Source organism: Bolinopsis microptera, chromosome 3 (genome assembly GCF_026151205.1).
Source record: "Bolinopsis microptera isolate Bmic1 chromosome 3, MBARI_Bmic_1.0, whole genome shotgun sequence".
In the NCBI taxonomy this organism is placed as follows: Eukaryota; Metazoa; Ctenophora; class Tentaculata; order Lobata; family Bolinopsidae; genus Bolinopsis; species Bolinopsis microptera.
The window spans coordinates 21,127,511-21,149,657 of record NC_087074.1 but is presented as its reverse complement, the minus strand read 5'-3'; the positions used below and the strand labels follow the sequence as shown (position 1 = coordinate 21,149,657).

The 22,147-nt window shown below is 37.4% G+C and overlaps 1 protein-coding gene across 1 annotated transcript; it reads right to left on the bottom strand.

Annotated features, from left to right (window-relative positions):
* Positions 1-235: 235 nt before the first annotated feature.
* LOC134812204 (uncharacterized) lies at positions 236-21,775 on the bottom strand. The gene is made up of 8 exons (XM_063819461.1): positions 21,691-21,775; positions 20,880-21,059; positions 20,610-20,718; positions 17,593-17,702; positions 3,431-3,559; positions 1,767-1,940; positions 1,551-1,644; positions 236-1,234 (listed from the first exon to the last, which is right to left on the bottom strand). The coding sequence occupies exons 1-8, from the start codon at positions 21,731-21,733 to the stop codon at positions 985-987; spliced, it is 1,089 nt and encodes a 362-aa protein (XP_063675531.1). The 5' UTR covers positions 21,734-21,775; the 3' UTR covers positions 236-984.
* Positions 21,776-22,147: the final 372 nt, after the last annotated feature.

Sequence of the window (22,147 nt, the reverse complement as noted above, 5' to 3'; positions counted from 1 at the left end):
TCACGACGTGATACAAGCTTTTCCCATATTCATTGGGCTGCAATCGCGAAGTGTTTGGAGAAATGTTGTGCACGGACATGTTCAGTCGGAGTCCCACAACGTTTTAATATGCAACGTTATTTTCCAACAGGTTGCTGATCGATTCAAATGAATTTGTTTTAAATAATAGTATAATTGAAGGTGAAAAGAGATTGCATTTGCATCGATACGAGGAGATCAGAATAGAAGTCAAAATCATGATTATAGAAAATTGAATTTACGATAAAATTTCAACTCATATAATATTATTTACATTGAATGAAAAACTTAAAATTAAATAATATAGCATTACAAAAACTGAATTTGGTTTGAGGGATATCGATAACACATCAAATAACAATCGTGCATTTCAAAAATTTTATAAACAGATATGATGATATTTGCTAAACCTAACCTCTATAGAAGTTTCTAGAAATAAATTTTAAAGAATAAATTCTCTACAATCGCTGGCAGATGCCATCCCGTACAACAGTGGCAAACCCAGTCCCTTGAATAACCGTGCATTAAGTATCCAATATCCACTAACCATGTCCTTGCTTGCTAAACAGAAAACCCTTAAAAATTGTCATACAAAATGCACGGCATAATCAAGGGAAGTTCGATCACATTCTTCTGTTCTCAATAATCAATAAGTTTTTAAAATAATTTTTAATTACCGATTTTAGGAGGACTCTTAAAAGAGTCCTCCAAAAATTGGTAATTGAAAAATCTTTAGTTCTTTTCTTTCAGCATAATATGACAGTTACAGCAAGACAAGCGAAACATTTACCCTGACAGAATTTCAGAATTTGATCTGATTTTCTTTTGAAGGCGACGGTAACATCACGATATCCATGACTTACAAATTCTGTTAAAACATTGCAAAACAGATACAGCATAAAACAAACAATGATGAATTATACGTCCATATACTTTTAGGGTGAACGAAGGATCGGCCGTCTAGAACTAAATAAAATACTCTTGCTCAGGGTTCTCCTGATCCGCCCTTAGCCGGCTCTCGTCCACTTTGTAAGTCCCTTTGTTATTATAATATTTTTTACAAACAATCCCAATTAAGAGAACTAATAAAATAAGGATAACGATAGTCACTAATATGACGATTAGGGTCATCTTATCTTTTCCGGAATCGTCATCTTTTTCTTTATCCTCGACAGCTCCAGTGATAGGATTTGTGTCGAAAGGTGGAGAGTTTGTCCTGGAGAGAAAAGTCAAGTTAATATATTAACTGCTTCATATTTTTAGTTTTGTACGCCCTAACCTTGTTTGATTCCTAAATTCTTATTCGGATGAAAACGGAACGGAATTTCGACGGGGATTAGAGCTGATAAAGTTGAGACCGACAAAGCATTTTCATTCCATCATGATAGTGCCACTATGTGGGATTAAATCAGTGAAAGAAGAAACTAATTAGTAGACTAATTGGACTAATTAGTAGACTAATTGGACTAATTGAGCCTAACGTTACTAACTAATTAATTGGTGTGGAGATATTAATTTATTAATTTACTTACGGTTGTTGAGGTGGCTGTGTAGTAGGAACATTATATTTCTCACCACAAGTCTCCACAAAATCAACGTCTTGCACTGATACTTGGTCTTCAATTTCTGAGATAGAGTTCCAAGTCACTTTTAAAATGGTCACCCCACACCTCCATAATAAATTCTCCATCGTCTATACAATAATTAAATTAAATCTTGATTCTCAAAAACGTCCCTGCGTCCCTTACTTGTATTTTCCGCGAGATCAGCAAGGATAAGAGGTGAGAGACCGTCCACGAACAAGTCAGTCATACACCCAGTAAAACCGTACGCCTCTCCCCAGGTAGGCTGGAGGTGTCCAACTTGTATAGATCTTAGAGCTGTGAAGGTGAACTCTAACTTGCTTCCGGAGGGATACGAACCTGAGAGGAGAACTTTAGTAAATTCGTGGATAATTTAATTGCATTGGCTAGTTATACAGTTCAGTCGTATAGTCATACTACTCAGTTCTATCTCGAATATTGCATCGCTCACATTGACGTCAGTAACGTACGCGGGGTTTAGCATTTCTGATCGTTGGTGATGGTCGAGGGTGGGAGATTAAGACTTAAGGCGTTACTGACGTCAAAACAGGAATTAAAGGGTAACAACCCAAACTCCCTTCATTCTGTTGAAATGGAAATTGCTTATTTTACATCAGATCCACTTCAGCTGTATAGAGTAACGTCTACGCTACCTTGGTTTGCGCGATCCCCGAGAATCTATATAAAATAGTGCCTGATTTCAGCTGATTTTGCTGTCTCCAAGTTTTAAAGCAAGATAATTCAAGATAATTCAAGAAGCTTATTCAAGTGTTAAAACATTTTATAAAAGCACGATAGGATATAATCCTAGGTACAACCCAAACTGGACACAACCCATGCGCGTATAGTAATGGTCGATGCAGTGGCAAGTAGTGCACATCACTGAGCTTATTGAATTGTATCCGGACTAGAGAGATATCTTTTGAGCTTATTTCCGAACACCATTTCACAACATATTAATATAATTACTCTACACCTTTAACAGAAGTCCTGACTATTGAAAAGCCGCAGAATCTTTGGGAAGTGTACTTTCTGTGGAGATATAAACCGTGCCTTTTAATAATACCCATCGCTTGATAGAATAATTATAAATTGTAAACCCATGTCGAGCCTCGAAGTTCATATTTCTTTCTCAGAATGCGGTAAGAACAAAGATTTAAGATACTACTTGCAGATACATCGATCAGTATAATGCTGAGTTGATATAAATAGTGTTCGTTCAAACTTCAACAATCGACTGATAGAACAAAAAATGTGTTTCGTCAAAAGTAATATAAGATTTTAGTTAAATTTAGACAGATTTGTTTGGACAGATTTTGAGATTTGGTCGAAATACAATATAAATTTTAAAAATTAAAAGCGCGCGGCTTAATGCGCGCTCTTGGTATCAATCAAAAGATCGTCGCGTCTTACGTCAGGTGAAAATTGAAAGGTGCCATTTTTCGTTGCTAGGTTTGATGTATCTGTCAAAAAGGTTGCTCGATAAATAGTCCTTCATGCCATCATGAGAGAGAAATTGTTTTACACAGCTAAGTGTTATGACAAAAATAGCCGATTTCTCTGCTGCATTTTATAATGTAACATTTCCAGGACAATTGTTTACAAAACTGAGTTATAAATAAAACTTGCTATATCCGCAGCTTTGGTCAATTAGAGACTGTAATGATGCAATTCCTAACATACCAACAGTCGAATGGCATTTGGCATGAAACTTCTAATTAACTCAAATTTACTTAGCACAAATCACATTTTTATCTCGCCCGGAAAACCTAAAACTAACGCAACCAATTTTCGCTCAATTTTTAAAATTCCAAAAAGTAGATACTCACATTGAATGGAGCGATTATCGATGGTCATGGAGAGAGAGTCTGGGTTTCTTTTGAGCACCACTTTATGCTGCATGTTATCGTTCAACAACATGTCATCATGACAGAAACCTATGATACGCTGTCCTATACCTGGAGGATAAGGAAATTGTTGAAACAAGTTGAACTCTGTGAAAATACATTTAGAGAGAATTCCAGAGTAAATACTCAGAACTTTGGCAGAACATTACTCAGAAAATACCGAGACAAGCCCTCACTTCTGAATGCAGTGCAGAAAACTCTAGATTTATAACTGACAATAAGTGGTCTGCAGATTGCCGGATTGCGTGATGATGGTGCAAATTTCTACTTATTAACGTCTTGATAGGCTCAATATAAATAGGTAGTTTATATGTTTTCGGGGAATGGTTTTAGTATTACCGAGAAACACCGATTAATATAAAATAGGGTTCAACCAATACTTTTTACTTCCGTACCAACAAATTACAAATATCAACAGTAAATTATTGTAACTGTTGATTATAGTAACTGTTAATTTTAACAGTTAATTGTAACTGGTCGTTGCGACAAAAATTTCGAGATTTGTCATAAAATGAACATTTAATTATGCTGACCATCAATTAACAATAATACACATTAATTAAGTTGAACTTGCTGATTAATTAATTACACAGTTAATTTGTCAGTTAATAAAATAAAAATATTTCATGCACCAATCAGCCCTCCTTTACAAACATCAGGTGGGTGATTACGGCACTTTAATGCTAAAAATCAATAAGCTCCAAATTACACCAACAATTAAAAGTAAGTTTGCTCTGCAAGAGATTATTCTACATTATATTATGCAAATGAATAAATTAAATTAAATCTCTATAATTTATCATTAGACCCCCGTGGCCCTTACGTATTTTCATGCTTTCCTGAGAAAATTATTCCACATATTATATAAATACAATTGAGCTAAAATATTGTTGACCATAAGTTGTTGAAAACATTCAGTTTACATGATGGGCTGATACAACATTACCTCAATCAATACACTGCAGTGTGAAATTGACATGCGCTACTTTGATGTTACAAATACAATTACTACATTTTACTGGATTGATGTATTTACTCGATAACAGTCATGTTATTATATGATTAATCCTTTACATATCGTTGGTTTTTGGTTACACAGTAAATTTACTAGAATAAATTATACAGACTATAAAATATAATTATTATAAATATCTGACCCTGTAAAATTAAATGATGGTGAAATGGCAAACAAGATTGGATCACGTGTTCTCAGTACATACTATGTGAAGATTGTATTCGATATCAATAAATTATTGTCCACTGATAAGCTAGTAATTAACCAGGGATTCTATCTCAATAACAAACTGTACCACGATATTCTTCGTCAGACTTGCGCAATACTGAAGGAACTTGTTTATTATTGTCATTTATTATTCATTTTTCTGTCGAACATGGTAGTTTTTGTCCACTGGTGTACTCTGTCACGGGTGGTAGCGGGCCAGAAGCAAGAACATTTTTTAGATTGTTGTGTGAGAAAATATCCCATAAAACTTAACAGAACTGTTCAGACGTTGTCAATTTTTTAAGATGTAAATTATCTTTTTTAATCAGGAAGCTGGTTCTCCTGTGTATAAGAGGAACCAGATCTTCTGTCAATTCAGTTGACAAAAGTTGTGAGAGCGACTTTGAGTTCGCATGCTTTGTATCAAAGCTTAGTTAATTAGGAGTCCCAGGGACTCAATAAATTGATGATAAAAATCTTATCGATATAATATGTTGTTGTAAATATTAATGTTGTGTATTATTCATTTTTCTGGTGATCGAGCTGGTCTTTTCTGGTTTTCAAAATTGTATCAATAATTGCGAATACTTTTAATGCAGCTCAATGAGCGCCTACCTTTTAAAAGTGATCTGGGTCACGTGCTGAAAAATGTGGCGAGTCGTGTTGTTTTGTGACACTTTATCAAAAATGTATGCATTAAGTGACTACCCACACGCAACCTCTTAATAACTCACGTAATTCGTCTCCAAATTGCACCAAAATTTCAGAGATTATAGATATGGGTCAAACTTAGATTTCCTGAAAGTTTCGTAAGCCACGCCCAATTACAGTGGGCGTGGCGTGACACTCCCTCTTTTTCACTATTGTCTTCATAAAATGAGAACGCTTTAAGCTAAGAACTCAAACTTTTTTGCACACATTTGGCTTGATAATTGAAAACTTTTCCCAAAGTTTCAAGTTCATTGGTTAAAATATGGCTAAGTTATGACCATTTCAAAACTCATCGGATACGTGATCCGAGCACTCAGTCAGTGATCTCGTCACTTGGTTAATGGCCTGTTTGGCTCACATGCACCGCTTGATTGGTTGCAGCCTGCTTATGGGCCGGCCTATACAGCTGACAGCACCTAAAACGCTATCACACGAATTTATGGTGGTGTCACCATTTCAGGGCTTGTTAGCCCTGCTAGTCACAGGTTCCTTACAATCAATAAAAAGGAATGAACCATCCATTGAATCATCGAAAATGGTTCACTATCCTCCCTTTACTGCAGAACAACGATTGTTCGTCTACCTGAAGAAAGAAAATGGGGTGTTCTACCCTCAGATTAAACGACAATTTCAGATGAAATTCAACCGACCACCCCCTTGCCGGAAAAGCTGCTTTGACATTCATCACAAGATCAAGTTTACGTTTTCTGCACACGATCGGCGAAGAGTCGGCAGAAGACGAACTTCGAGGACTGTAGAAAACATCACGATGGTTGTTGGTGACGTGATGGACACACCTAAGATTGGCACCCGGAAACGAGCTCCTGCCTTAGACATCAGCAGAACAACCCTTCAGCGAATCCTAAAGCAAGACCTTTCTAACCGGGCCTACCGAATCACAAAGAAACACAAAATCATCGGTATCCAATCAAAGCCTAATGAACCTCATTAATACACGCTAACGCCTTACTCTTGATCAGATTGGGTGACGAGATCACTAATTGAGTGCAAATATCACTGACTGAGTGCTCGGATCACATATCCGATGGATTTTAAAAGTTTAAAATGGTCATAACTCAGCCATATTTTAACCAATGAACTTGAAACTTTTGGAAAAGTTTTTAATTATCAAGCCAAATGTGTGCAAAAAATTTTGAGTTCTTAGCTTAAAGCGTTCTCATTTTATGAAGACAATAGTGAAAAAGAGGGAGTGTCACGCCACGCCCACTGTAATTGGGCGTGGCTTACGAAACTTTCAGGAAATCTAAGTTTGACCCATATCTATAATCTCTGAAATTTTGGTGCAATTTGGAGACGAATTACGTGAGTTATAAAGAGGTTGCGTGTGGGTAGTCACTTATGGGCCACCCTGTATATATAGGCTTAAAATTAAACATATTACACCATTCTGAATGTTCCGAACATTTTCTAGATCGATTACGGAATACAATGCATAATACAATATATATTCAACTAAGAACATCCTTTTTCAAATAATCTTGTATACGACAAGTTATTATAAAAATGTTAAATATCACATTAGGTTTACAAAAAAAAAAAAATGGCATGATCACTTTTTTCGGCTTGATATAGAAAAATCGTCACAGTAAAAATAACAATAATATTTTCCTCCGATGACAGTTCTTTGACAGTACTTGAAAACATACCGAAAATAATTCGACAGCAATCATTAAAAGTAACCGGACATTAACCCTAATGCGATGACTGTTAGAGTATGAACAAGAGTTACAATAGTTAGAATAGTTTATCTATTATATGAGGCATAAAACTCTCCGCTATAAAGCTATAAACACATTTATGACAGTTTGTGAGTTTGGCATTCACGAGCTCGTTTTATGTAAAATTAAAAAATATTCATCATTATATATTTTACTGAAATAAAAATAATTTTGTTGTGAGAAAATAATGAAGTTTTCAAAGCAATTTTCTGCCTAATACGGAGCACTTAGGAATGTGAGGTATTCTTCCCACGGTAAAATAACAGTACATAACATACGTGTACACCGAGCGTCACAAACGTGTGTATTTAGTGAGTTGTGCTATATATAATACCCTGCTACAAGCCTGCTATACTTCCTACAGTACTTTAGTAAATGCCATATTGCGGTGTACTTTTTAAATGATATATATATAATAATCACATATCATGTACATCTGGTTAGTGTGATCTCGGCCCTACTAGCACCATGTTAGGTACTGTTTCCAAGTGACGTGTTACTAAAAAACAGTGGCTTACCAAATCATTCACACCTTATTTTAAAAGATGACCGGTGAGAAAGTTTGGATTCCGCACGAAAGTGAGTCGAACACTGTAACAATGTAACTGTGTAATTCCTGCCTTAAAACCAGAGATGGTTCCAGTTAGTCGGGGGGGGGGGGGGGGGGGGGGGGGGGGGGGGGGGGGTGGGGGGGGGGGGGGATCAGGTACTAAGTTCTGTACGTGACGTCGACTAAGTGTAATTTTGGAATTTTGTCAAAAGACCCACCCACCCCCTTCGCGACTTTTGCCGGCTTTTGAGCTTTTGTGGTACTAACTGTTGAGAAATCACGGTACTAACTGTGTCTTGGTATATAAAATAAGATACCCACCAATAAATTGCTTTAAACAAAACCCAAAAAACCCATTCCCAAAATTGAAATTTGAGGTAAAATGGGTTTATTTGGGGTTGGAAACCCCCTTTGAACCATGTACTAACTGTTTTTCTGGGAAATTTACCATGTAGTAACTGTGTTTTTGGAAGAAAATATGACCCACCCCCCCCCCCCCCCAACGTCACGTACGGTACTAAGTGTATGATCCCCCCCCCCCCCCCCCCCCCCCCCCCCCCCCCCCCCCCCCCCCCCCGAGTTAGTGACTAGTATGTTTTCATTAACATTACTTTAACATTACTGCTTAGTGTCTGACGCACTAAGCAGTCGTGAACAGCTCCTGGAAACCACATTGAATGATCTTTAAATCCAAGTAAATGAGTTAACATTGTTTGCTCTTCAAAACTCAAAAGTCATCCTTTCGTTACATTGACAAATTATTACCACTAGAAGTATAAATTCATTTATTCACATCGAAGTTGCTTCAATTTGTTAACTTTGCCATTTTATTTTATTTGCTAGTGAAGATCTTAATCACGAGTATGTCATGGTCTGGAAAAACAACTACCACATTCCTACTGGTCCTAGTCTGGCTGATCGACAAATGCAAGGCGGATAACTGTATCGATCCACGGTATGTGAACTCAGATGCATCTAGTTACGGAGGATCCGTTTCAGTTACTGAGAGCGGAAGAACTTGCCAAAGATGGGACTCTAATAATCCAAATACAAGTTGGTTCTCTGGACCAAGCAATTACTGCCGTAACCAAGATGGTGAGCCATGGGCTTGGTGCTACAACGGCGAGGGTACATCTCCAAGATGGGAATTGTGTGCAAAATGTTACCCCATTTATGGGGGTTGGAGCGGTTTCTCATCCTGGTCTTCTTGTTCAGCTGACTGTGGAGGAGGGACTCAATACCGGACAAGATCATGCAATAATCCAACACCTGCTTACGGAGGAAGTCACTGTTCAGGATCATCGACAGAGAGCAGCACCTGCAATACCCATCCCTGCCCTATTAATGGGGGTTGGAGTAATTTCTTTGTTTGGTCTTCTTGTACAGCTGACTGTGGAGGAGGGACTCAATACCGGACAAGATCATGCAATAATCCAACACCTGCTTACGGAGGAAGTCACTGTTCAGGATCATCGACAGAGAGCAGCACCTGCAATACCCATCCCTGCCCTATTAATGGGGGTTGGAGTAATTTCTCTGTTTGGTCTTCTTGTACAGCTGACTGTGGAGGAGGGACTCAATACCGGACAAGATCATGCAATAATCCAACACCTGCTTACGGAGGAAGTCACTGTTCAGGATCATCGACAGAGAGCAGCACCTGCAATACCCATCCCTGCCCTATTAATGGGGGTTGGAGTAATTTCTCTGTTTGGTCTTCTTGTACAGCTGACTGTGGAGGAGGGACTCTATACCGGACAAGATCATGCAATAATCCAACACCTGCTTACGGAGGAAGTCACTGTTCAGGATCAAAGACAGAGAGCAGCACCTGCAATACCTATACCCATCCCTGCCCTATTAATGGGGGTTGGAGTAATTTCTCTGTTTGGTCTTCTTGTACAGCTGACTGTGGAGGAGGGACTCAATACCGAACAAGATCATGCAATAATCCAACACCTGATCACAGGGGAAGTCACTGTTCAGGATCATCGACAGAGAGCAGTACCTGCAATACCCATCTCTGTCCTGTCATAACAGTTCAAGATTTAGAAGTTGGTAAAGGAACAAAGACAACCCTCTATTGCAACGTTTCCCCGATAGGAGGACAATTAGATATTGTCTGGAAATCAGGAGATAAACTTGTCAAGAAGCAGGATGGACTAGTCCCTGATGAGGGTACTTTTGGTGCAGATTCTCAGACTGCCACTCTAAAAATAAAGTCTCCCACGACCTGCGAGACTTTCATTTGTGAGATTACATCACCAACCTATCCTAAAGAGGCAGAGAGAGTCAAACGAGTGAATATATTCGTTTACGAAGTTGAAGTGGCTGAAGCAGAAGTGAGAGTAGGATCACCAACCAACATCTCATGTATAATCTCACACGCACAGTCGGAGGGGTTGACTGTTCTGTGGAGGGAAGGAAACATGACTGTAACCGATCAAGACATAGAAACCAGCTCGGTAAAAGATGGTCAACAAATCTCAACGTTAAAGATAGAAAACCCAAAGTCAGACACAATATACACTTGTCTTCTCACTTCCATTCGCTACCCAGCATCATCTGCATATCTTGAAAAGGTAAACTTGGGAGTATACCAGATAAAAACGGAAAACTATGATGTGCTATCAGGAACAGTGTCCACTCTGACCTGCTCAATAGACGGGGTCACTGCCAACAAAGTAGACATTCTTTGGCTGAACAGCAGAGGTCACATCTTCTACGAGGAATCAAACGATGATAACATTTCTGTAACAGATGGAGAATTAGCTGAAGGGACCAAGGAGTCTGCCTTGACTGTATCTGCTTATATAACTCTGTTAGGAGATCAGATGTTCACATGCAGAATCAAGGTGGGTGAAAATAAAAAACCTGATGACAATCCAGTTCTCCTGAAAACATTTACAGTAAGAACTACAAATGATTTTGTGAGAACAGGGGAACCAGCGGAGATTAGGTGTCATGTAATATCCCCAACTGATACCCTGATGGTATCCTGGACCAACCAGACTCATATCTTAGAGGACACAAAGAAATACACGGTTCCAGACAAGGTAACATCCATAAATCTCATTGTACAGTCCCCCTTTGAAGATGTCTCCTACACTTGCAATGTAAAAGGGAAGACAGAGTACAACTTCATCTCACAAATTGAAGTGAATGATCTTTCTCTGAGTTCTGGAAATGAAGTCAGAGCCTTCACAGGTTCTACCATCACCTTGTCATGCAATCATACGTTTAAATCAATAGCTGAGGGATCACACTTCTCGTGGAAGTACAAGGATCAGCCATGTCAAGCTGAGATCTGTAAGAATGTGTCAGATAATCCAAAGACCTCTGAGATCAGAATCAAGGTTACTGGAAAAACAAGCGGGGTCTGGAGATGCTTCTATACTGAACAGAAAAGCGGTCGTCTTCTAAAGAGCAAACAGGTGGATGTAATAGAAGTGCAAGTTAGTGGAACACAACAGCCGACAAGAGTCTTGGGGCGTGCAGGAGCAGAATCTGTGGTGACTTGCTCTGTTCCTTACAACTTGACCCACTCTCAGCTGACCAACTTGGAATGGATGCTGGATGGTAGGGTAGTCAGTAGTAAAGGAGTTGGGTTTACAAAACAACTGAAAGTTGTTCTGTTCAGTCTGGCAGAAAAAGTCTACTCTACAACAGAAGTCACGTGGGGTATTACGCTCACTCACTCCACAATAGCTGTAGGGACACTCAACTGTCAAGCTCACTACAATACAGGACATGGTATTGAAACACCTGTCAGCTATCTGAACGAGATAAGGATAAGCAGTGACACTGAGTCTGTGATTGTGACCCCTGAAATGGGAGCGATTGTGACTTTCGTGACATATTCACCTTCGGTTCCCCTATCGTACACCTTGAACACACCTCAAGTGAAGGCTATTAGTTTGTCGACCAAGATAGAAGATAAAATAGAAGGAGTAGTCGTCACTGAGGTTTACAAGATATCCAGCCCTGAGTCACTGATAAAGGCAGCCAGGAAAGAAGACCACAGTGTTAAAGATTCTGTCTTCACGTACTCAGTACAGATTAACAATTCAACAGAAGTATTCCTCTCTAAACCAGTAGCAATAGTTGGTGAAACGTTCACTACATCTCCAGTTTGGGCTGTGGAAGGAAAACAAGCCATTTTAACTACATTCCTGACTGCTACAAGCAAGTCGACTATCGAGGTTATCTGGCAACACAGGATTGAAGGAAACTGGACGAACGTCCCATCAGATGGCTACCTGACTCTTTACCATAGTGTGGCAGAAAAAGGTGTCATGTCTACAAGTCTTGTCATCCAGCGAGTAAAAAAATCAGATGTAACACAGCACCGTGCAGTGATAGTCATTGATGATAAGCAGCAAACTTCCGACATGATAACAGTGAAACTAGTAAATGCAACAATTTGAGGCCAGTGTTTGAGATGTCCCCGATGACATTCTCAGTGACCATTTTCGGGGAGACAAAACCGACAAGTGCATTCTTTTGTCACAAAGAATCTGGTAAGAACATCGTAATTGATCTGAACCATGTCACTGAAACACCTCCTTTCTTCATCTCACATCGGCTGGAGACTATTATATTTGCTGACAGTGGCTTCTATACTTTCAAGGTTAACTTTGAATCTGGTCTTAGATTTATCACCGCTCCAGTCCTGCTGAAAGTAAAGCTACGCTGCAGACCCCTGACTGCACCACCTAACACAGTCTTGAGCACGGTGGAAATTGCTGAGTCGGGTGACTACAAGGTCGTGGTCACGTGCGCTAAGGACAGTTTAATGATGATGAACGAAGATGCGACTGAGGTGATTTGCGATACTAGTGTTGGCTCTTATACCAGAAATGTTCTTCTTAGTCCTTGTTTAAGAGTTATTGATCAAATTTAATTATTGGTCTAAGTCGCCACAAAAAATAACGGACAACTGAGAACAAACTTCATACAATATTTTCCCAAACATAATTATATAATCTGTAGCGCGCTTTTCCTTTAACTTTAAAAATATTGATCTTAGGCGTGATTTACCTTTATTTGTTTGTTTATGGAGATTTGTTTTTAAATCTGACAAGATGAGACATGGTTTATGTCGGCCAGTATTAACTCAGGCTGGATTTTTTCCTTTTCACCCTTTTGAAAAAAGGCAATAGTGAAAGGTTACGAATGGACGTTTTTGCAGAAAAACGTGGATTTTGGAGATAGCGGTAGGTGGGTCAAATATATGTCGTGTTCCTTACTTGCTTCCGTTCGTTACCATGTCAACTTGCCGCGCGCACGCGCACGGGGATTGCTTGCGGAGATGTGGTGTATAGCTAGTCTGTGGTCAATGAATGCGCGGCACGAGCGTATTTTAATGTATACTAGTAATGTATAGTATTTTGTAATAAGCCCAACTTGAATGTGGCACACGTAGTCTACTGATGTTTCAATATTATTATTATAAGGTGAGCTGATTAGAGCTTATATTAATAGTTATAGTGAAATGGAAATCTAGCGTCCGCCAAAATGAAACAACGGGCGCAATTCTTGTTATTTGTGGTGCTACTTTAATTCTAGTTGTAATGACTACCATGTGATTAAAATAATATTGTAATCTTCGAACACACTTTAAAAAAAAGCATATCGAAGTATTCATTGTTAAAATCTCCACTTCACATGAAACTGTAGTACAATTGTTGTCAGAAAATAGTTATCCAATTGGGCTATTGTCCGTATGAAATAGCTGTGAAGTACTCCAGGAAGTACAAATATTTGAGGAAGTACACCAGCTGTTTCCACTCCAGATAATACTACTAATACAGTGTGATAGTGAGGACTGAGTACTGTATGTTTATTAACATTTACATATAACCTGGACAAAGAACTGTAATCACACAGCGCTGTGGCAAGTTCATTGTCTGCAGTATGTTACGTCATACCACACGGAGTAGTGTCAACAAGTGTTCATTATCTTCTAGGAATGAACTTATCTCGTTCTGTGGAATTTAAATTATCTGAGTCCGAGATATATGGAAGAATGTACAATTTACTATCAGCAGTTACGATGTTATGAGTTACTCGGCTTATGAGTTACAATGTTCAGTTTGACAAACAATGACTATCCTAAAAGTCACAGCATTGCCCATTTGTTTTAAACTTTCGTTACTTAATTATAATCACAGTCGTCTTGAGGTTGTTAAAAACACCAAGTTTACGAGAATTCTGCAATCTTATAGCGTCTCCAAGTGTCCGGTATTTGTGAACTACACGCTATTTTCATCATGTAATGTTCGAAATTTACAAACCATCGGTATTTGTAACATTCATCTGTAATTCAATCAAACTAAAGTGAGTGTAGCAGCGCGGCACTGGCGCCATTTCAGCAACAGTAAAGTGGGGTGTTGTAATTTAGCGAGAAGCAATATATAATGTGTTATACCAAGTTAATTAGAAAATAGGGAAATCCTTGTGTACAACTTGCTGGCAATATAAAGATACCAGTAATTGGACACACCCGTACATATCAGAAAAAAGGGTTGAAAGGTATTTTAGATACTAATTTCTGGGCTGCTTCGATCGTATTGTATCTTTGCCCCGACGAATGTTGTAGACATTGGGGATTGAAAATCTCACCAACAAGTGTAGAATCAGAAAATACATTTTGTATCTTCAATAATGCCTGATGCCATAGAAATGCTCTAAAATACTGGTGGGAAAATACAAATTCGTCAATTTGACAGTAAATATAGTTTATCAGGGAAAATTGGTAAGCACCCCCATTTTCCTGTGGTTCATTGAGTTTATAATTTGGATGATTGAAGTATGTAACTCATCCGAGCTAAGATTTACCAAAGAATGACGGGATGAATCTTTTGGAATTCGAAACATCTTAATAGAATTGTCACAAGTGTTCCTGCCAATAAACTGACAAGTTTGCGGCATTTCGGCTAATTTCGGGTATTCTGGGTGACACTATTTATTTACGTTAGAAAACGTTCCAACTTTCTCCTTAAATTATGGCCAGATGAATTAAAATTATTATATTATTTCGGTTTTATGATTAGATGGAAGAAAACGAAAATTGCTTAAACATCCGCACCATTAAAACCAACCATTCCATTCCATTGAATAACAGTCATTTTAACATAGAGTAAATAATTTTTCATACAAATAACCGTACTTAATGTAACTGCACCAAATTATTTCTAAAAAATCTATTCGAAAAACAAAATGAATTATGCCGGAGCCTAATAATTTCTCACGGTATCAATTTTTGCACCCAGAAATTCTAAAGATCATGTTTGATAAAGGGTAGACAAGGTCACAAATTTAATTTAATTTCCTGACAAAACTTAGTCTTACGTTTACTTAGTGACAGTAGCGCATGACTTAGGGGAAAATTTATGCCAATTTTTTGTGTCTAAATCTAATTCTTTATCAGATAATGAAATCCTTCTAGGTCCCAGCTATAGTTACCATGGTTACCATTAAATCCTTCTAGGCATGGTTTATCAAACAGGTTTCCGGTATAAATTTACAAAGTGCGAGTTCATTATTCCCTGTGTTATCAGAGTGAAAATGATCAAAGGGAACGAACAAAGTTACGAACAACTGGGACAGTTGTCTGTTATAAGAGTTTAGTTTATTGGAGACATGTCACCCCCCCTAAAAGAGTTTAGTCTGCTACAAAAGTATAAGAGTTGGTTGGCGGCTGTCCACCAGATTTTCCAACCATCTAATTTAAAATGCACGTGCACCAGTTGTCTAGACGGTAGAAACTGTGTGATTGCTTGCGGAGATCTGCATTCTGCAGTGATGGTGCTGGTCAATATTTATTTCCAACTGCCACAAGTGTACAGTTCGTATCAAACCTCTTCACTTTAAACACAGTGCTCTTTGAAATATCAGCCTGAACTAGTGAACTGTGCTACTTTAAATATCATTACTGTAGCACTCACAGGAAACCGCGGTGTGCCTTTTTAGCTTTTTGTCTGGACATGTTGCGCACAAGGGTAGCTTTGATAAAAGTGGTAAGCGGCAATATCATGTTGACTTATACTTATGTTCAGAGACAAATTCGTGGTCATGGTAACGAGTAAATGTTTTAATGGGACGTTTTGCAGCCAATATATAAACTTAAAACCATTACAGCAGTAGAACGGTATTTGTACAAAAGTAAACAGCACACAGACTACATAACTACAAGAGCACCAACTCAGCTGTAACACAGACTACATAACTACAAGAGCACCAACTCAGCTGTAACACAGACTACATAACTACAAGAGCACCAACTCAGCTGTAAATCTTGTTTAAGATTAAAACCAGGCATAACTAATCCAGCACTAAATTATACTGGTCGTCTTATTCTCCATGGTAGACATTGTCAGGTACAACTTTAAACAACACCAGATCTTCAGAGCCTATAAAAAGATACTGAGACTGCACTGAATAATTAGTGTCTGTAGCAGAAGTAAAGTAAATAATGCGACAAGGCGAGTCAGAAGTGTCTCTTACAGGAACACAGCCAGAGCGTTTCCTGTGAAATGTTATGAGAAATACGTTGACTGAGCCGGACTGTAACGGGCACTGAGCGATTGGGGAGTTAGAGGGGTTCTGCTATTATCACATTTACTTGGTTACCTGGTTACCTGGTTACCTGGTTACCTGCCACCTGGTTACCTAGTTTACTTGGGCTTCATCAAGGGTTAAAGTTAACCTATTATCACATTTACTTGGGCTTCATCAAGGGTTAAAGTTAACCTATTATCACATTTACTTGGGCTTCATCAAGGGTTAAAGTTAACCTATTATCACATTTACTTGGGCTTCATCAAGGGTTAAAGTTAACCTATGTATCTTATATTATGTTAATCTATGTTTCTGATATTGTGTCAGAACCTGAAACTCAGCCTGGAACTATATTAGCGAATAATATATTCTAAGTACAGTCAAAAATAAAGACGTACTTGGCCTGAATTCTGTTTCAAAGTCTGATTCTAAAACTGCCAATCTCTTTTGTTGTCGCTGAGTCTCACGTGCTAAATCTGATAAGACATTTAGAATCTCCTCCTGTTTTTCAACCTTATTAATTAAGATCAGGCTACAAGGAAGGAAATAGACTGTACTGGTCAGTAATCAATCCTTTTAAAGTTAAGCACATAAGATAAAACGACTTATTTGGAGCGAGAAACATAAGAATTATTAACTAGTCCTACTAACATTAAACAGATCTTGATCTTATTTGAAAATACATTCTTTTATTTTAAAAATATAATTATTTAATCTGAAATAGTTAAACCTTTTGTTCCTCATCTGCCTGTAAATCATTGATCATATCCTCTAATGTTTTCACGTAATACTCTGCTTTAGATTCTGACTGATTTGATTTCTCTGGCTCTTCTAAAACGTCATTGTTGTTTGCACAGATTTGTAGATTTTTGGACTAATTATAACTCTTTTATTAGCCGCATATTATGTAACGTAATTTAAATTATGATTATTTCTACTAGCAGCTGACTGTCGGACGAATTAACACGACGAATAAATTGGATTATTACCACTTCCCATTTTCAACATTTACTTTTTACAGTTTGTCGGATAATTGGTGAAAATAGAGAAACTGAAAAGTAAGACAATTTTTTCGGCACGTTCCCTATTTTCGCTTCATTTTCATGACGCAGGTAAATAGTAACAATGCTAACAACGACTAATTCCATTTTCACCAAGATTTTATGGCGAAAATCGAATATTTCCGGGATAAATGGCGAATAGCGAAATTCCTTACATTTGAGACTCAACACTCAAGCTCAGACAATAAAAATCAAAATGATCGCAAATTTTCATTAACTTAAAGTACGATAAAACTTACTGGAGAGTTGCATGGTAGTTGCGAGGAACCCGCCGACTAACTCAACTGTGAGAGTGTCACGTGATCCATCTGAGAGCTTCTTACTGGTTAGTCGTACCAGCACACCCGTACTGAAAATATTCCGCTGTATTTTCAAATAGTATGCCACCATGCATGGATTCAGTTGTAGATTAATTCAAATTTGGTAAATAGTAAGACAAGCAAAATTGTGTCGATTAAAACCCGATTAAAACCCAAGTAACTGAGATTGTTGGTAATATGTGACAATATGTAGATTATATTTGAGATTTTCATCAGCATTATCGTCATACTGCTGCTTCATAACATTTCTAAAATTAGATGTTTGTGATTTTACCTTGGGGGATCAGGTACCAAGTGCCGGACATCACGTCGACTAAGTGTAGTTTTGGATATTTTTCACTAGACCCACCCACCCCCTTTGCGGTACTAACTGTTTTTTTGGATAATACGTAAGACACCCACCCCTTTTGCCGCCTTTTGCGGTACTAACTGTCGAAAAATCGTGGTTAACTGTTTTTTGGTATATAGAATAAGATACCCACCCATAAATTGCTTTAAACAGCTCATTAAACATTGGAAATGGGAAAATTATACCCACTATTTAGTAGGGGTTTTGTTTTCAATGTAGTCAAATTAGATAAAAAGTTACACAAAAAATTTTAAAATTACAAAAAACCCAAAAAAAACTTTTAAAAACCTCAAAACCCATTCCCAAAATTGAAATTTGAGGTAAAATGGTTTTTTTGGGGTTGGACACCCAAAAAATGAACCCCTTAGTACCATGTACTAACTGTTTTTCTGGAAAATGGGCAGTAGACCCACCAGTTAGTACCATGTACTAACTGTGTTTTTGGGAGAAAAAATGACCCACCCACCAACGTCATGTCCGGTACTAAGTGTATGATCCCCCCCCCCCCCCCCCCCCCCGTGTCACCACAAAGCAACGTTAAATAGATTGGCTGAGCTATTACATCGCTGCTTCCTGTTAATAAACACTGTAACATAAAAGGATTTGACATAATATTATAAACCCACTGGTCTTGAGCTGTTTCTCGTGATGTTTTGAGTTGTGTGGCAAAAACGTCGATAGATTTACTAAACCCTTCAAAATACAACGAGTTGAGCTCAGAGAATTGTGGAGCCATTTCAGCAGTTATTGTTTAGTGAAGTAACGTTCATTGAGTATTAACGACTAGCGGCGAAAGATCGTTTTTATTACGCGTTCTTTTGACATGTTAATAACTCACACTGGACATTTCCTTGAGTGTGATGAATATTTAAAAACTCAAAATCTCAAGAAGTCTCTGAATTTTGCTTATTTAAAGATGCTGAATGTTTCAAGTTTTTCTCCAGAAACAATCTTCTTCAAATACCTGGAGATGTAATTTTTACGGTTGAAAAACTGACTGAAATTTTGTGGTATAATTAGCAAATACATGACCAGCAAAGTATTAGCAGTTGTTTGTTTGTTTGTTTAGTTACATAAACAAATACACTCACACAAATGGGCCTGGTAACGACTTTGTAAAATGATACAAATTAGATTTAAAGCAAAAGTTTTAAAATGTCAATAAAACCACACAACTCATAATATATAATATAATATGTAACACTGCTGTAGTCTGTTACAGCAATTCCTAAAAGACTTACTGAAATTATAAATGCAATATAAAATACAGTTGACGTTGCTCTACTATGTATACTTCATATTTGGCTGTAAAAACCACTGATTGTGGTCCGAAAAAATGGCCATCATGCATGGATCCGGGTTTCAATTTAGTTCAAACTTGGAACATTATATTATTATATGCGTTATAGTCTTATAAATCAGCTATTTCTATGACATAAATAAATATGCCTTGGAAGCGGAGGGACTTGTGAAAACACAAACTTCCAATCTCCTTCAGGCAATCTAATTTTAGAACTGTTACGAGGCAGACAGCAAATTCAGCAAAGGTATCAAGAACCTTAATTAGATAAGTAAGCCGCAAGGGAATGTAATTTAGTAAGTGCAGCTTTGTAATGGACCTAAAGTTAATGTGGCTTTGTGTTGGTTCAGCTGAATTAATTATTACTAGCAGGAACCCGTCTTTCTCTAAAGTGGTGTCAAGACTCAAGAGACTAAAATAATTATTACCTATTTAATTCGCGTTTTTGACACCATGCCACTTGGGGGTCCAAATTTTGGGCACTAAAATTCTTATTCCTTGGCCAATTTTTTATTTTTTCATGCTGATTTGAAAAACATAAAAGCATTTGACTCAGTCAAAAAAGTTTCAGTTGTATATCTTTTACGGTTTTTGCGGAAAGTCGCGTTAAAGTTGATGCCGTGGTGTCAGTAAAATGGCACGGATAAACACATATAATATTATTATATATATATATCGTCTCGCTTTATATATAGTAAGATATAATCAAGTTTATTTTTCTAGATTAGTTAGTTGTCATCCGGCCACACAGTATGCACAGTTCAACTTATATTGCAATACCATTTTTTTCATTTAATTGGTTGTACATCAATATAATGTCACTGACATTATGACAGTGTAATTTTGCATGGCTGAAATGTAACGCTTCATTTTCATATATTATATAATAATATATATATTATATTATAATAATTAATTGAATTTTCAAATAAAAACGGTTTTAGAGCTGCTTATCTTATGCCTAATTTCAATTTAAATCTATGGCGCATTTAATTCCTGTAATGTTCAGTTGTATAATGAAGCAGTTGAAAAACACAGAGTGCTTTATTTGATAGTTTGATATTGAGGGCCCCTAGAGTGAGTTGGAGAAGTCTATTAGCGTACAATTTTAGGGCATTTTCAGCTTTCACAGTGCCAGGATCAGTGGAACTAGTATTAAACACAATTAACACGATGTTTTGACTAGTGGCATGATGACCAATACCATCGCACATATATTACATGTAAATTTGCTGCATCTGTATGGTTGCAATCAAAATTTATTTTAATCTAATTTCACAGCTGTACCTTTGAAGGGGAGGAGTAGAGAAGGAGAAGGAAACGGAGCTGTCTACTGAATCGTAAGGGGTAGGATACACATACTTTATCATAGAGGTCTTGTTAAATCTGACGAACACTGAAATTGAAGTGAGTTATTTGAGCTCGCTCTTTCTTTAACCATAAAACAGACGGTAAACAGCAAAATTAAAGTAAGTTCTCCTGAAAACGGGTGATTATAAATTATAGCATTTCTCCAAAACTAACCTTTGTGACAGATGGTATTTCTCCAAAACTAACCTTTGTGACAGATAGGAGTGGGGAGCCAAGTGTTATCCTCACCACATACAAGATGTGAGTTGTACGTGGTATACCCATCACTGCAGACCAACGAGGCGCTGTCTCCCTCTTCACTGTCTACCTTGTAGTTTGCCAACCTACCATTCGCTATCGTGCCGTTACTGCAACTTCTTATAGCATCTGTAAAGTTCGTTGTTGTAACGGAGTAAGTTTAAAACTGCCTCAGGATTCTAATTGTATAAATTAAGAGATAGGGATAGAGGCAGCTTTGCTAGTTAGAAGCGTATGGAGCTGTATCTACTGTTGTGGAGTTGTGGTATGAAATATGTTTGGTAACCACGAGCTCATCAGTATACCGAATAAATTCGGGTAGAAATAGTAAGATCATATTCATATAATTATCTTGTACTGTAATGATGAGTTCATTGTGTTTGACTACAGTATTCATTCATGAATTATGTTCGACAATGATTTAATCGTTTTAATCAATCTAATTAAGTCATTAGGGCAGAGTTAGGACGAAACCCAATCCAGTGTGACCACTAATCAATTACATCCCCGACTGCATTCTTTGTAACTTTGCAGAAAATTACTTGACAATCTTAGTAACAGTGTAATAGGTATTATGCCAATCATTGTAAAGGCGCAGATTACTAATTGAGCCCAATTTCCGGGTGAGGTTGACATAACAGCAACTTCACTGTACAGGAGTTAGCGTAAATTTACCACACAAATAACTTTTAACATCAAGGAAATCGCTATATTATAATGTATCTTGTGAGAATATAAATGTAAAGTAGATTAGACTTACTGAACAGAGAAGCCACCAGAATCAATGATAGTTGAACTATCATCCCGGCCTCAACACTTCACATGTATCGGCTGTTGCTGATGCTAGACAGGAATTGGAAGGATTAAACGTTTTTTACACATCATTCTGTTATTTTAATTGATAACTTTCAATCAATATGAAAGATAGTTGACCCCAAAAGTCAGCTAATAAATAGTTTATTTCACAGTAACGTTTATTTCACAGTAACGATATGCCTCAACTACCCACCAGAATCAAAATGTATTGTTTCAAAAAAAACACGATCGATAATAATCGATAATAGTGAAATGGTAAAATAAAATAAAATCGTATTTTAAAACAATATTTTGGCAAAAGTATTATTGGTTGACTAACTGATGTGCTCAACAAAGCCCTCGCCTGAGACAGAGGCTCGTGAATAATGAGAAATGACAAAACCTTGGTTCAGCTAAAATTA

What these genes read in the sequence shown, in the direction of transcription:
- LOC134812204 (XM_063819461.1), bottom strand. Translation starts at nt 21,733, where the DNA reads ATGATAGTTCAACTATCATTGATTCTGGTGGCTTCTCTGTTCA. An exon ending in AACTACCATGCAACTCTCCA is followed by an intron (nt 3,560 to 17,592) that starts GTAAGTTTTATC and finishes CTTATCCTCCAG; the next exon opens with GTATAGGACAGCGTATCATA. An exon ending in ACACAGCCACCTCAACAACC is followed by an intron (nt 1,235 to 1,550) that starts GTAAGTAAATTA and finishes TTTTCTCTCCAG; the next exon opens with GACAAACTCTCCACCTTTCG.